The sequence below is a fragment of the Xenopus laevis genome, chromosome 1S (genome assembly GCF_017654675.1).
Source record: "Xenopus laevis strain J_2021 chromosome 1S, Xenopus_laevis_v10.1, whole genome shotgun sequence".
Lineage (NCBI taxonomy): Eukaryota > Metazoa > Chordata > Amphibia > Anura > Pipidae > Xenopus > Xenopus laevis.
This window is the reverse complement of record NC_054372.1, coordinates 36,943,172-36,960,248: the sequence shown is the minus strand read 5'-3', so window position 1 is coordinate 36,960,248 and position 17,077 is coordinate 36,943,172. Positions and strand designations below refer to the sequence as shown.

At 40.3% G+C, this 17,077-nt stretch overlaps 1 protein-coding gene across 1 annotated transcript in view; it reads right to left on the bottom strand.

Moving 5' to 3' along the window:
* Window positions 1-5,629: 5,629 nt before the first annotated feature.
* The window catches only part of gpm6a.S (glycoprotein M6A S homeolog), an 81,687-nt gene continuing 70,239 nt past the window's right edge, over window positions 5,630-17,077 (bottom strand). Inside the window, exons 6-7 of the mRNA XM_018243199.2 lie at window positions 16,816-16,881; window positions 5,630-7,727 (exon numbers count right to left, since the gene is read on the bottom strand). Coding sequence (XP_018098688.1) covers window positions 7,575-7,727; window positions 16,816-16,881 — 219 coding nt within the window. The 3' untranslated portion in view covers window positions 5,630-7,574. The remainder of the gene's footprint in view (window positions 7,728-16,815; window positions 16,882-17,077) is intronic.

Below are 17,077 nucleotides of genomic sequence, written 5' to 3'. Positions count from 1 at the left end.
CGGAATTTCACTCTAGAGGACTGTGGCGAACTCTAACTTCACTCTTTGAAAAATATACCCCATAATCTGCTGTTCCAATAATAACACACTCAGAACATAAAAAGACTGTTTAAAGATAGGGATGGGCGAATTTGACCCGTTTCGTTTCGCCAAAAGTTCGCCACCGGTGAAATGTCGCTGATGCCCATTAAAGTCTATGGGTGTCAAAAAAATTTTTGTCCCGCCCCGAAATTTTTTTGCCACACGTCTTTTTATTTTGACGCACAATGCCATACATGTCTATGGGCGTCATTTTTTTTGGCGAAACAAGGCGAAAAAATTCGCCCATCCCTATTTAAAGATATACCTTTTCATAAAACAAAACTATTACTGAAAACATACAATGAATAGAAAACGTATATGTAGTGGAGATAGCTGGTCCGGCATTATGGGGATGGGAGTGACCAATTATAAAACAGCTTGGTTCGTGTAGGATATGTGAGGATTTTACATTTCTATTAACCCAGTTCTAAAGTCTGATAAGTATCCCTTAATTTTAATTGAGGACATCTTTGCCCCTCTTACAGGTGGGCAAACAATTAGCAAAAGTAATCTGGTACAAGCCTACAGATGGAGGTAGAAGAAAATGACAAACTCTACTTTACAATCAACACACCAAAATGACTGTACCAAAACAACAGGAAGGAGAAAGTTTTTTAGTGAACAAACTCAAATTTTTACAGAAAAAAAACTCAAATTTTTCAAGATTTATTATCCCTGAAGCTGTTAAAAGTCTGAATCTGAAAATACTGCATCTAAAATTTGTCGAATTCATGTAAAAGTTAATGGCAGCTGTCCCTTTTACCCATTTGAAGATATTTTTTTTACAGATTTTCACAAATTTTTAGTTGTGTTAGGGTGTTTGATGCTGGTTTTCGCTCGAATAATTAGAGTTTTTCAAATGGCAATTCGATAAAGTTGTAGGAATCTTCTAATGTTGTTCTAGTTCCTAGAGCCTGCTGTAGGAGGCTTTATGAAGAATCTGTTGTTCTGTTACCCTGCCACTTTATTTTACTATGTTTCCTTCCTCCGATATATACATAGGGGGAGACAAAAAAAATGTTGGGGAATTCCCTACCACTCAGTTGAACTGCAGAAGTTATTTTATTGATAAATAAGGTCATAAATAAATAAAATCAGCATCTTTATTCAAATAAACATATATTGCACTTACAATTTAGCATACAATGATCATTCATCAAAATAGTCTGTTCCCAGCATGTTTCGTTGTGTCCCGACCTTCTCAAGGGTGATGGAGTGCTGTATAGAGTAGGCTCTTGGATATGCTCTTTATATCAGTTAAAATGGGTGGGGGAAGGAAATCAATTATGATAGAAGTCATTCCCATTGGATAGATGTAACATCAGTCAAGTGAGCACCAAAGGAAGTGACATCATAAAAGAAACATCAGAGGTTCAGCTTACTTTACCCATAAGTCCCAAAAACTGGAGAGAGGACCAACATACTGTATGTTGTAAAATAATAAGCACCTTGTAGACTTTGACAGCTTGGGACCAGCAGATAGAGGAGGCAGCACCCATGTGGAACATTTGTTGGAGTTATCAGACTATTTGCAATCAATCCTTGGAGTATCTAACATTTCATTTGACCTTTGGAATACTTGGCTCCCCCCCTTAGTTTTACCCTCCCCCAAGGACTTTATTGTTCATGTGCATTCTTTGTTTTGTTACACAACTGCTTTAAACCAGTTAGCGCCCCTTCTCTCTTATATACCCCTAAAAGTCCAGATGCATTTGATTTAATTTTACTAGGTACTGTATCTCATCACCACCAAAGATCTATTGAGTTGCTGTAGAAGTCAATGAAAAGTGTAGCATTTGGCATTTAGCTTCTATGTGGTGCATTTTTTAATTATCATGTTTTGTTGCCATTGCAAAACTCAAATCTTAAATGTGAAAAACAAAACGCGTATAAATGAAAAGTTATATTTTGTTCGGATTATTCTAGTTTTTTTAGACTTGAAAACTCAGGTTTTATTAAATGTGGGGCATATGTAAACATATTAACATATTCTGAGTTTATGTGAATGGCATTTCTCCTTTTGTGTTCAGCCATGCTGGACTTCTTAAAGGGTTACTGTCATGGGAAAAAAAAAATTCAAAATGAATCAGTTAATAGTGCTGCTCCAGCAGAATTCTGCACTGAAATCTGTTTCTCAAAAGAGCAAACAGATTTTTTTATATTCAATTTTGAAATCTGACATGGGGCTAGACATTTTGTCAATTTCCCAGCTGCCCCAAGTCATGTGACTTGTGCTCTGATAAACTTCAATCACTCTTTACTGCTGTACTGCAAGTTGGAGTGATATTACCACCTCCCTTCCCCCCCTCAGCAGCCAAATGAAAGAACAATGGGAAGGTAACCAGATAGCAGCTCTCTAACACAAGATAACAGCTGCCTGGTAGATCTAAGAACAACACTCAATAGTAAAAACCCATGTCTCACTGAGACACATTCAGTTACATTGAGAAGAAAAAACAGCAGCCTGCCAGAAATAATTTCTCTCCTAAATTGCAGACACAAGTCACATGACTTGGGGCAGCTGGGAAATTGACAAAATGTCTAGCCCCATGTCAGATTTTAAAATTGAATATAAAAAAATCTGTTTGCTCTTTTGAGAAATGGATTTCAGAATTCTGCTGGAACAGTACTATTAACTGTTTTTTTTCCCATGACAGTATCCCTTTAAGTTGTCTTATAGTGATCAAACATGGGCCAATATAATCTGATGATTCAGTCCTTCTAAACTCAGCTGGCAAAATGACTGGCTATCCAATTGGCACCCCGGAAAATGGGTGAGATATTTAATGGACAGGTTTAACAATCCCTTCTTTCCCCAATATGGCCAACTTGAGGTAGGGAATATATCAGGCTGATCTGATAGCTTGGAATGAGTTGATGTGGTACTTGCTCCAACAGAATTTTTAAACCTAAACCTATCCAGCTGACATGAGGTCACCCATTCTGATTAGAAGAAAGGAGGTTCCATATAAAGATGTGAAATTCTCTCCCTGAAACAGTTGTACAGGCTGATACATTAGATAGCTTTAAGAAGGGGTTGGATGGGTTATTAGCAAGTGAGGGAATACAGGGATATGGAAGACAGCTCATAGTATAAGTTGATCCAGGGACTAGTCCGCTTGCCATTTTGTAGTCAGGAAGGAAATTTTCCCCCTCTGAGGCAAATTGGAGATGCTTCAAATGGACTTTTTGCTTTCCTCTGGATCAACTGGCAGTTAGACAGGTTATATATAGATTAAAAAGGTTGAACTTGATTGACATGTGTCTTTTTTCAACCTAACTTACTATGTTACCTAAACTTTAGAGCTTAAATATTAACAGTTAAAATATTTGCATAACTACAGATCCTATATCAGCTCCATCTTTAGGACTGAACACTTTCTCTTAAAGTAAATTAATAAATCAAGCAAAGTTTATTTTGCTCAGCAAATACAAAAGAAAAAATGTTGGTATTTTTTTTTAGGGTGACAGGTTCCCTTTCTTATTTTTACCTACAATACCAGCTCCATCTTCAGGGCTGTATACTTTTTTAAGGGAATTACTGAACACATAAATAATACATTTACATGGTAAATTACATATAAAATGTCAAAAAATATATATTTTTATGACTTTTTAGCAAAAATCCCCTTTGTATGTTTCATTTTAAAAAAACTTGTTACACATAGGAGCAGGTTAGAAAGAACTACTCACTACAAATTTATACACAAAGTACACAAGTGTGTTTATTACATTTTGCAAGCACATTTTCTACATTTCAAAAACGCCACCATCAAGCTGTTGGCACATTTATGTACAAAACAGATTAATTATAACGCCTGCTACAAAGCATTCTTTGTGAAAATACAAACTCTTATACCAGAGGAAGCCAAAAAAGCGTCAACATCATAACACTGATCCATAGGACATTTGTTTAAAAATCACAAACTGTTTGAGACACAAAACTGAAACACTACTATATCGAATTTGAAAGAGGTTTAGAAGAATAATTGAGAAAAAAAAAAAGAATTTGATACTGCACACTGTAGTTGGCAGATGTTGAAAAATAAAATCTAACACTACTAAATGTTTAAGCATGCAATGAATAACTATAGCAATATAAGGTATGAAATCTAGGATTCATTTTCATTAAAAATCCCCATGAAGTGTGTGTGTAACATCACAAAAATATTCTCTTGGGGAAATTCATATAATACATTAATTCCCGTGTGTGTTTTTGTCTTAATGTGCTTGAAGCTTGAAGTGCACTAATTCCCATGGGTGTTTTTCTCTTAATGTGCGTGTCAGTGTTTGAACATTACAATATATTGATTCTCTGTAGCCTGCACTATGTTTGCCTTCTCTGCCATTAGCTAGTAATGAGCCCTAAATTATATGACTGTCTCACTCATTGTTTAGATTTTGGTTGAAATGAAAGTCAAAGCAGACAATTCAGATGTGTTCTAAAAGCCTTGTCCTATATCATTTGTGCAACTTACAGTTGTTAGGGGGCTGCACTTTGAGCTTCTTTATGTAAAACTGGCCAAAAACCCCTACTGGAAAGATCCTCCAATCAAAAAAGTTGAAACGGACTTCTTGCTAAGTAACATAGAATCAGGAAAGCATAAGGAAATTACCATTTTTCAAAATTAGGATGCCAAATAGCTGTCCACTGTATGTTACTCTCTTGTAGCCAGTATCGGACTGGCCCACCAGGATACCAGGTAAAGTCCCGGTGGGCCCAGGTGTCACTAGGCCCTCATGCTGCTGAACATTTGGCCTATTTCATGGCCATTCTCTATTTCTATGAGAACAAAGAGGCTAAATAGATGGAAAAATAGAGTATAGTATGTAAAGAAAAGGGACTCACCGATTAACCGATTCACCAAGGGTCGAATATCGAGGGTTAATAACCCTCGATATTCGACTGGGAATTAAAATCCTTCGACTTCGAATATCGAAGTCGAAGGATTTTATCGCAAATAGTTCAAATAGAACGATTCGAAGGATTTTAATCCAGCGATCGAAGGATTATCCTTCGACCAAAAAAACTTAGGCAAGCCTATGGGGACCTTCCCCATAGGCTAACATTGAGTTCGGTTGGTTTTAGATGGCGAACTAGGGGGTAGAGGTTTTTTCTTAAAGAGACAGTACTTCGACTATCGAATAGTCGAACAATTTTTAGCTTGAATCCTTCGATTCGAAGTAGCCCATTCGATGGTCGAAGTAGCCCAAAAAACACTTTGAAATTCGAAGTTTTTTTACTTCGAATCCTTCACTCGAAGTTAGTGAATCGGCCCCTAAGAGATGGCCCCTGGTCTAAGATTAATTGGTGGGCCCCTGGCCAAGGTTTTTGGGTGGGCCCCTGGTGTCCCAGTCCGACACTAGTTGCAGCGCAAACTCACTACCATTTTCGGTTTTGTTTCCCTACTGCTTTTCAAGGAAACTTTATGAATGCTACTACAGAAACATGTTACTTCATAGTCAGGAGGAAGCTATACACAGCATAAACTGTGAATTTAAAACAAACATTGATTTAAGAAAATGTAGGGAACCATACTTTAGTTATTGGCGTAAGTTATCGAGAAAAATGAAAACTTAAAATTTTACAAGAAGCACAATTCTACTATTAATTTACCAGTTTTAAAGTAGAAAATCATGTCCTTGTACAAGACATACTAATGATTTGTCACGCCAGTGTAAGAGTCATTGGGGTACTGATTAACAGAGAAAAAAGTACTGCTAATTTATTTAAGGATACAACAGTATTTGGTTTATTAACCAGAACTTGTACAAGTTCCTTTTGAAAAATGGCAATGCAGAGATTTCATATATCTTTCAATCTGATTTTGTTATTTGATCTTCAGCCACCAAACCAATGTCACTTTTGAAATACTAAAAACCTAAAGGCTAATTTGGTTGTATTTTTTCTTATGAAAATTTTTAACAAGCTCTGCATGCTGCTGGCATGAAGGATTAATAAATGTGTTAGGTATTAGGGCTCAAAGTTGCACTTGAGCTTAAATAAATGCAAATATTCCACAGAAAATGGATGTTTTTTATTTTCGGTGGAACTGTGAACCCAGTCAACTTTAATGAATGTGTTAAATTCATTAAAATATTTAGTTGTGAAATAATTAAAAAAAACAAACTGGTGGAAATCCTTCCTGATTCTTTATTTGGAGGTCTCATAATTCTACCCCATAATCATTTTTTGTAAAAATATTCTTATTTAAATTATCGCAAGTTGATGAATTAACCCCAAGAGTGTTTTCATTTAATTATCAATGAACGTACACTGAGAGAAATCACAATGATTAATAAAGTGCACAAAATGATCAAAATTGTTTAATCATGACAAAAACGTGTCTTGGCAGGATTTTTTTTACGGTTAAAATACACTTTACAGCATTCCTGTAGCAGTTCAGAAAGGCAATATAGCCGAAAACACTAAGTTTGGTCCAATAACACAGTTATTTTGAAAGTCTAAACGATATGCGGTGCCTGTTTTTAGGTAGAAGGCATTTTTTAATAAAAGAAAACAAAAATAAGGTGATCATTGGACCACTTCAAAAACATGAAAGAATGTTCAATGCAGTGGGGTCTACTGACAAATGAAGGAACCTGTAAAAGAATATTTCTGTAATGTCCTTTGATTCTTAATAGCATGACATATATTTTTTTACAATATATATACAGATTAAAATGCTAAAAGCAAATCATAATTAAATGCCTAAATATTTGCTGGGAAAACATCAATATAAACTTTCAGGAATAATGTGAAGAATAATTGAAACATTTTTTATATTTAGAAACGGGAAGTGCCCATGCACTAGCATTACAGTATGCATGCTCACACTCGGAAACAGTTGGCTCTGTCATTGATGTTGACAGAATTTTAAAACTGAAATTTTGTACATTAATACTAATACAGTAACACCCATAAGAAGCACCTCTTAACCTGCCAAACAGAAACCACACCTCTGACTAATCATAGGGCCAAACACATTATAGATGGCCAAACTATCCATGCATGATCCCAAACTATAAGCGATTTATCGTACATGCTTTCTGTACAACTGTCCCTTTGTAGGTTACCTGTAGTTAAATTATTATTTTGTTTGGTTTTTTTTGAAACTCAGAACTAAAAAGTATAAAAAGCTTTCTCTTTCAAAAACATAGGAAACGATGCAAAATGTTTTTTGTTTTTTTGTAAAATGTAAAACATATAAAGTGGTTTAAAAAAGGAAAAGGACGTTTTTATTTCACAATTACTTTATCTAAGAAACCAGTCACCTTATGACGATTTGGGAAGGACGATAAGGGGTGCTCCACATTACATAATAATGTCACACACTGTGAAGAAGCCAAGTGCTGGTCTATCAATGGAGATAGGTGATATGCCTATCTTTTTTAGGAAAAGCACTTAATTTTCATTGTACAATGGAAGGGAGGCTTTTAGTTACCGTAAACAACAAAGAATTTGAATGTTACAAATAAGCAGAATTATTATTTTATGTATATGCATTGAGCCGCTCTTTAGAACGAGTAGAATGAATATCATGCAGTTCCTGTTCTTCCTTAGATTTGATGTCTTCATACTTCTGCATTCTGCATGCATCTTTAACATAAGCCCAGTTAGCTGACAAGACCATCAGGTAGTGAACCTTAAAAAAAGAACACAACAGAAAAAGCTATTAAGGCCGCTTACTCTTTAATTATATAAAATGTCTTTAATTTGCAAACCCACTGAAGTAAAAACATTTAAGCAGACTGGGATGATAAAGACTGGCCTGAAGGAACGACAAAAGTCTTACTTACAGGTTACACTGCATTTATGTTTATTACTAGCAGACATAGAAACAACATAGAAAATAAAAAAAGATAGCATCAGACAGCCAAGTGATGTTATAGAATACATCGAAGGTAAATGCTTATATCCTTTTTATAAAAAAGGCTGCGACACAGCCGAATGCAGATGTGCCATAGTGAGGACCCAATATTCAGGGGTTGGTACTGTAGGGGAGAAGAGAAATCCTTCCCCTGCTTTTCTGTCTGTGACATCATTCAGCCCAGTAACAGGCTGGAGAGCGACCTGATTGGCTGGACACCGCAGTGCATCCTGGGAGGAGAGGGTGTGCCAGACTGTGAAGCTGTGTGTGTAGGCCCTGCTGGATCTGTGAGTCTCCAGGAGTGCAGAAGAGAGGCTGTCTGACCCTGCCACGCTGGTAAAGCTTCAGAGGAGGAAAGTGCCATTTGAGAAGAGTTTCCACTGTGATCTGCCTCTGAGAGAGATTGCTGAATAAATCCCTTGAAGAGAGGATTTGCCACAGTACTGAGCCTAACAGGAAGACAGGCCTTGTGTGATTTTGCCTGCTACGTGGGAAGCTGCTATTTTCCAAGGGAAAAGGTACTCTGGGGAAAGGTAGCGCTACCAGGGGAATAAGAGCTCTGGGGAAAGGGACATTGCAATTTGAACTGTGTGCTTTTAACCCTTCCAGACAAGTGGGACTGTGATACTATAAGAACTGTGTTTGAACAGATAGTTAAAACCTAATAGGGATTTAGGTGGTGTCCCTTATATTCCCATACAGGCGTGACTTGTGTATTAGTTACTACTTTACAGTTTATATAAAGTTAAATATTGTTATCCGCAAAGTGTGTGTTTATTATTTCCTAGGGGATTCCTCTGAGGTAAGTTCCTCAGTGCTCCCTAGGTGGAGGCACTGCGCTGTGATTCCTAGTTCCCAGTACTTTTCGACTTGCAAAAGGGACTCAGGGCCCCTGAATTGCCAAGGAAGCTATTATTTAAAGGGACAGTAACCAAAATAGCGTTACATTGGAGGCACTGCTGAGATGTCGACTGGGAAGCTGGGGATGTTTGATGAAAATATGTCTGCCTTTGAAACTCCACAAAGTGTTCGCCAATGGTGTACTGCATTGGGACTTAACCCCCGAAAGGTTGCCGCTGTTGGGCCCATGGTGCCCAGAGTGAAGGAAGAATTTATTTATCAAGTTCTGGATGGGGAACAGATTTTTTACCGCTCAAGGGTGGCTGCGTCACGGCGGGATTCTGCCGGGGTCCTGTTGAATGTTCTTATAGACAGCCCCAGAGAGATAGATCGTGACCGTGTTCCCCCTGATATTGATGCTGAAAGTGAAGGGCCCTGGAAGATTGTTCTGCCTGATATGTCTGATGACGCAGATGAGTTAACTTCCCAGGGTGATGCCCTTACTACCCAGTATGCAGTGAAGGCACCGGAGAGTGTGCAGCTGAACAAGACGTTGTTTGATTCGCCAGCTGAAAAGAGTCACATAAGGAGATGTCCATCCTGTGAGAGCGTGGTCTCCAAGGGGAGTCACCATAGTTCTGGTGGCCGGCTGGATACCCCAGAGATTGTGAGCGCGCTGGGACAACTTACTGACCAACTGACACAGCTAGCCTGGAATGGTAATTTTAAGAGACTTAAAGTGTTTTCAGGTACCAATCCTGTACCCTCAGGTGAAGAGTCCTTTGAGTGTTGGAGAGACTCCACTGTTGTGTCCGTGAGAGATTGGACTGGGCCCGAGACTACTATGAGAAGGAAGATCCTTGAAAGTCTTCGCAGCCCTGCCGTGGATGTTGTTAAGTCCTATATGGTCGGTCACCCCGATGCTACTTCGGGTGATCTGATTGAAGTCCTGGAGGTGACGTTTGGCCCTGTAGAGAGTGCTACAGAGATGCTCTATCGCTTCCACTCTACCGTCCAGAAAGAGAAGGAAGATTTGTCTGCTTATCTTGTGCGGCTAGAACAAGGCCTGAGACTGCTATTTAGCCGCGGTGCAATTACAGACGATGAAATGGATTCTATGAGAATTTGCCAATTGAAAAGAGGGACCCTGAATAGTGACCCTGTTGCCATAACAATTAGAGCACACTACCAGGATAAGCTACCCCCTGGGTATGTTGCTCTGATGGAGAGAGTTCGGCGAGAGGAGGCTGATGCCTATGTGAGGGTCAAACGGAGTTCCACTGCAGGGCATACAGAGAAATCCCCTGCTGAAGCAAAATTTGCAGAAGAGAACAAGAAACTTCGCAAAGAGTTGGAGGACTTAAAAGCTCAATTGTCTGAGAGAGCCAAACCCCCAGCTGAAACTAAGAGAGTTCCTACGTGTTACCGGTGTGGAAAGCTTGGCCACATCCAGTCAAACTGCCCAGTTCCTGATGAAGGTGAAACCCAATCTGCACTGTGTAAAGTACGCCGTAGGCGTAGAAGATTCCATGGGAGATGTTACAAGTGCCAAGTGATGGGTCATCAGGCCCGAAGTTGTAAGACTTACAAAATTTCCACCATACAGAAGTCTTATTATGAGCCTTCTGTCTGTGAGAGTGACTCCCCTGAAGAGGATAGGGTGTTGAGTCGAGAGAAGACTACTGTGGAGAACCCTATTGGCATGAAGGTGGCCCCTGAAACCTTTGATACCCCCGATAGATCTAAAGTACTGGGTCTGGGTGAGCGCAGGTCTCCAGGTAAGGCCAATGTTAGGGTCCCAGGTAACAATAGTGATAAAGACATTTTTGACTGTTTTGCTGTCCAGGCATGCCAGGGCATACGGCAAGCGAGGACGTTGCCGATTTGTCCAAGGGGAGAATGTAGGGGAGAAGAGAAATCCTTCCCCTGCTTTTCTGTCTGTGACATCATTCAGCCCAGTAACAGGCTGGAGAGCGACCTGATTGGCTGGACACCGCAGTGCATCCTGGGAGGAGAGGGTGTGCCAGACTGTGAAGCTGTGTGTGTAGGCCCTGCTGGATCTGTGAGTCTCCAGGAGTGCAGAAGAGAGGCTGTCTGACCCTGCCACGCTGGTAAAGCTTCAGAGGAGGAAAGTGCCATTTGAGAAGAGTTTCCACTGTGATCTGCCTCTGAGAGAGATTGCTGAATAAATCCCTTGAAGAGAGGATTTGCCACAGTACTGAGCCTAACAGGAAGACAGGCCTTGTGTGATTTTGCCTGCTACGTGGGAAGCTGCTATTTTCCAAGGGAAAAGGTACTCTGGGGAAAGGTAGCGCTACCAGGGGAATAAGAGCTCTGGGGAAAGGGACATTGCAATTTGAACTGTGTGCTTTTAACCCTTCCAGACAAGTGGGACTGTGATACTATAAGAACTGTGTTTGAACAGATAGTTAAAACCTAATAGGGATTTAGGTGGTGTCCCTTATATTCCCATACAGGCGTGACTTGTGTATTAGTTACTACTTTACAGTTTATATAAAGTTAAATATTGTTATCCGCAAAGTGTGTGTTTATTATTTCCTAGGGGATTCCTCTGAGGTAAGTTCCTCAGTGCTCCCTAGGTGGAGGCACTGCGCTGTGATTCCTAGTTCCCAGTACTTTTCGACTTGCAAAAGGGACTCAGGGCCCCTGAATTGCCAAGGAAGCTATTATTTAAAGGGACAGTAACCAAAATAGCGTTACATTGGAGGCACTGCTGAGATGTCGACTGGGAAGCTGGGGATGTTTGATGAAAATATGTCTGCCTTTGAAACTCCACAAAGTGTTCGCCAATGGTGTACTGCATTGGGACTTAACCCCCGAAAGGTTGCCGCTGTTGGGCCCATGGTGCCCAGAGTGAAGGAAGAATTTATTTATCAAGTTCTGGATGGGGAACAGATTTTTTACCGCCCAAGGGTGGCTGCGTCACGGCGGGATTCTGCCGGGGTCCTGTTGAATGTTCTTATAGACAGCCCCAGAGAGATAGATCGTGACCGTGTTCCCCCTGATATTGATGCTGAAAGTGAAGGGCCCTGGAAGATTGTTCTGCCTGATATGTCTGATGACGCAGATGAGTTAACTTCCCAGGGTGATGCCCTTACTACCCAGTATGCAGTGAAGGCACCGGAGAGTGTGCAGCTGAACAAGACGTTGTTTGATTCGCCAGCTGAAAAGAGTCACATAAAGAGATGTCCATCCTGTGAGAGCGTGGTCTCCAAGGGGAGTCACCATAGTTCTGGTGGCCGGCTGGATACCCCAGAGATTGTGAGCGCGCTGGGACAACTTACTGACCAACTGACACAGCTAGCCTGGAATGGTAATTTTAAGAGACTTAAAGTGTTTTCAGGTACCAATCCTGTACCCTCAGGTGAAGAGTCCTTTGAGTGTTGGAGAGACTCCACTGTTGTGTCCGTGAGAGATTGGACTGGGCCGAGACTACTATGAGAAGGAAGATCCTTGAAAGTCTTCGCAGCCCTGCCGTGGATGTTGTTAAGTCCTATATGGTCGGTCACCCCGATGCTACTTCGGGTGATCTGATTGAAGTCCTGGAGGTGACGTTTGGCCCTGTAGAGAGTGCTACAGAGATGCTCTATCGCTTCCACTCTACCGTCCAGAAAGAGAAGGAAGATTTGTCTGCTTATCTTGTGCGGCTAGAACAAGGCCTGAGACTGCTATTTAGCCGCGGTGCAATTACAGACGATGAAATGGATTCTATGAGAATTTGCCAATTGAAAAGAGGGACCCTGAATAGTGACCCTGTTGCCATAACAATTAGAGCACACTACCAGGATAAGCTACCCCCTGGGTATGTTGCTCTGATGGAGAGAGTTCGGCGAGAGGAGGCTGATGCCTATGTGAGGGTCAAACGGAGTTCCACTGCAGGGCATACAGAGAAATCCCCTGCTGAAGCAAAATTTGCAGAAGAGAACAAGAAACTTCGCAAAGAGTTGGAGGACTTAAAAGCTCAATTGTCTGAGAGAGCCAAACCCCCAGCTGAAACTAAGAGAGTTCCTACGTGTTACCGGTGTGGAAAGCTTGGCCACATCCAGTCAAACTGCCCAGTTCCTGATGAAGGTGAAACCCAATCTGCACTGTGTAAAGTACGCCGTAGGCGTAGAAGATTCCATGGGAGATGTTACAAGTGCCAAGTGATGGGTCATCAGGCCCGAAGTGGTAAGACTTACAAAATTTCCACCATACAGAAGTCTTATTATGAGCCTTCTGTCTGTGAGAGTGACTCCCCTGAAGAGGATAGGGTGTTGAGTCGAGAGAAGACTACTGTGGAGAACCCTATTGGCATGAAGGTGGCCCCTGAAACCTTTGATACCCCCGATAGATCTAAAGTACTGGGTCTGGGTGAGCGCAGGTCTCCAGGTAAGGCCAATGTTAGGGTCCCAGGTAACAATAGTGATAAAGACATTTTTGACTGTTTTGCTGTCCAGGCATGCCAGGGCATACGGCAAGCGAGGACGTTGCCGATTTGTCCAAGGGGAGAATGTAGGGGAGAAGAGAAATCCTTCCCCTGCTTTTCTGTCTGTGACATCATTCAGCCCAGTAACAGGCTGGAGAGCGACCTGATTGGCTGGACACCGCAGTGCATCCTGGGAGGAGAGGGTGTGCCAGACTGTGAAGCTGTGTGTGTAGGCCCTGCTGGATCTGTGAGTCTCCAGGAGTGCAGAAGAGAGGCTGTCTGACCCTGCCACGCTGGTAAAGCTTCAGAGGAGGAAAGTGCCATTTGAGAAGAGTTTCCACTGTGATCTGCCTCTGAGAGAGATTGCTGAATAAATCCCTTGAAGAGAGGATTTGCCACAGTACTGAGCCTAACAGGAAGACAGGCCTTGTGTGATTTTGCCTGCTACGTGGGAAGCTGCTATTTTCCAAGGGAAAAGGTACTCTGGGGAAAGGTAGCGCTACCAGGGGAATAAGAGCTCTGGGGAAAGGGACATTGCAATTTGAACTGTGTGCTTTTAACCCTTCCAGACAAGTGGGACTGTGATACTATAAGAACTGTGTTTGAACAGATAGTTAAAACCTAATAGGGATTTAGGTGGTGTCCCTTATATTCCCATACAGGCGTGACTTGTGTATTAGTTACTACTTTACAGTTTATATAAAGTTAAATATTGTTATCCGCAAAGTGTGTGTTTATTATTTCCTAGGGGATTCCTCTGAGGTAAGTTCCTCAGTGCTCCCTAGGTGGAGGCACTGCGCTGTGATTCCTAGTTCCCAGTACTTTTCGACTTGCAAAAGGGACTCAGGGCCCCTGAATTGCCAAGGAAGCTATTATTTAAAGGGACAGTAACCAAAATAGCGTTACAGTACTATGTTCTTTGTAGAGTCCTAAAAGAAGAACTAAAGCCTAAAAATGAATATGGCTAAAAATGGCACATTTTAAATACTGAACTTATTGCATCAGCCTAAAGTGTCAGCTTGTTAATAGCAGTAATGATCCAGGACTTCAAACTTGTCACAGGGGGTCACCGTATTGGAAAGTGTCTGTGACACTCACATGCTCAGTGGGCTCTGAGTAGCTGTTGAGAAGCTAAGCTTAGGGGTCGTCATAAATTATCAAGCAGAAAATGAGGTTGGCCTGTAATATAAGCTGATGCTACAGGGCTGATGATTAAATCCTGATGCTAATTGCACTGGTTTCTGTGCTGCCATGTCGTAATTATCTGTATTAATTACTAACCATTCATTGAGGGGTTCTTAAATGCTTGGGCCAAAACTCCAACCTAAGCCACCTCTGACCACGATTCTAGGCTAGAGGCTAGAGGAATTCACCTAACTAATCACTGTGAAGCTGTACTGGGACTGTAAGACACAGTGCACCCTCACTCTGGACATATGTTCTCCTTTCTTATAGTTATTAATTTAGTCTCCATCATACAATCCTAAAATCTGTTACCTCACTGCTTTTTGCCACATTCTTTTTTGTGAAAAATATTTTGGAGTCAATGGGTATATTTTCTCAAAGCAAGAAATGTGCAAACAACAAAACAGAGCTTCATGCCTGCAAAAATTTTTGGACATCACTATTACAGTAAATCGTAATTACATGTTTTAATAATCCATGGTGCCCCTGATATAACTAACTGGTTGTTCTTACACTACAGGGTTGAATTATGGTCACAAATGCAGTGGGCAACTTCTGTTTTTCCCTTGCAGTGAGGTGCAGGCAAAGCACTTTTAGGTACTTGCATCAAAATGTGCTCTTTGCACTTTAGCTCTGCACAGATCAGTCCTTCCTCCAGGGATCTCACAATGTCAACAACTGCTTGTGCCAAAAAAATAGGAAATACATGTTTCTTGCTTGCGGAACACCAGAAATGAATTCACTCAGATTTTGGATTTATTCCCCAACGATGTGCACAAATAATATTGTGTTCATTTTGGCAAATTGCACTGAGAGCAGCACAATCATGTACGATTCTAAAACCCTTTGCATATGCAATGATGCTAAAACTCTGGGGGGGGACACTGCATTGTGGGGAAAAACATGGTGATTGGACTTGAAATTTCAGTTGCAGATGTAAATGAGCCATTATGTCTTTGTCAATGTTATTATAGTTGACAGCCTGTAAGTAGATATTGGGCAAGTAGGTATTGGGGCTTACTAAAAAGTCTTGTGCTGTACTTTAAATGATATTGCAGCTAAAAATCCTGCCTTTTGTTATCTCATTTTCACACCTCTCCTTATATACTCTGAGATCACACAGATCCACCAGTCAAAAATACAGTGACATCACCCTCCATAGAGAGAAATATACCATAAAATGCATGTATAATTCTAAGCACATGTGTAAAGTTACATCAGTTCTTCATAAGATTCTTTCTGTTGTATGAAGTCATATTAAATTACTAAGTAGAATTAGTGAGCTTGTTAATTGTCTGTATGTGTATGGGGTCATTAAAGGGGTTGTTCAACTTCACTTTTTTTCATTTCGGTTGGCTTCAGATAGTTCACCAGAAATAAATACTTTTTCCAATGACTGTCTATTATCTATTTGTGACCATTTTTCTAATATTGATGAGTAAGTTTTAATTTTTCACCTTCTTAACCAGCTCTGGGAGGGGGGGTCGCCGACTCTGTTTTAAATTGATACATTTAGTTGATACATTTGTTATCTTTGTCCCAGCTGAGCAGATTCCCTGGGTTTCATTGAAAGCAGCTTTTAGAATTGATACAATAGTTGCTAATATTGCTAATACTATCTATATATTCTATATATAATAGTGCTGCTCCAGCAGAATTCTGCACTGAAGTCCATTTCTCAAAAGAGAATTTTTTTATATTTAACTCTGAAATCTGACATGGGCCTAGACATATTGTCAGTTTCCCAGCTGCCCCCAGTCATGTTGCTCTGATAAACTTCAGCCACTCTTAACTGCTGTACTGCAGGTTGGAGTGATATCACCCCCCCCCCCCAGCAGCCTAACAACAGAACAATGGGAAGGTAACCAGGTAGCAGCTCCCTAACATAAGAGAACAGCTCACTGGTAGATCTAAGTACAACACTCAATAGTAAAATCCAGGTTCCACTGTGACACATTCAGTTACATTGAGTAGGAGAAAAAACAGTCTGCCAGAAAGAAGTTCCATCTTAAAGTGCTGGCTCTTTCTGAAATCACATGACCAGTCAAAATGACCTGAGATGGCGCCTACACACCAACATTACAACTAATAAAAAATACACTTGCGGGTTTAGGAATCAAATTTTATTGTGAATTATTTTCAGTGTAAACAGTGTAATTTAGAAATAAACTACATCATAAAAAAATGACAGATTCCCTTTAAATTTTCGGAAACTGTAAAAAATAGAATATGGAAAGCAATTGAAAAAAATCTTGTGTTTATGGAGAACAATCTGAAAACAATCAAACTGAAAAAAGTGGTTGGAAGGGGAACAACCCCTTTAAGTTAACTTGCATCATTGTGGAGCTAATTTTAAAAAGAACAGAATCTTGGGACATTGTGTATTGTTAGTTTAATAAAAATCCTTACCATGGCAATTACAGCAGCTCCAGCACCAGCAAGTGCAACGATAAACAAGTGGAATGTCATGTTCAGCTGGAAAAGAATAACAATTGTTATTAATGCCTAAATCACAAATATTTATTTCATATACTGTAGACAGTCAATTTTAAAATTAAAATAAAATAGACTTTGTATAATTCATTCGTGCAAACAATCCTCAATACAACTTATATGGTAATGCTAACAGCAACACTTGTGAAGTTTTATAGTATTGCCAATTTTTTTTATA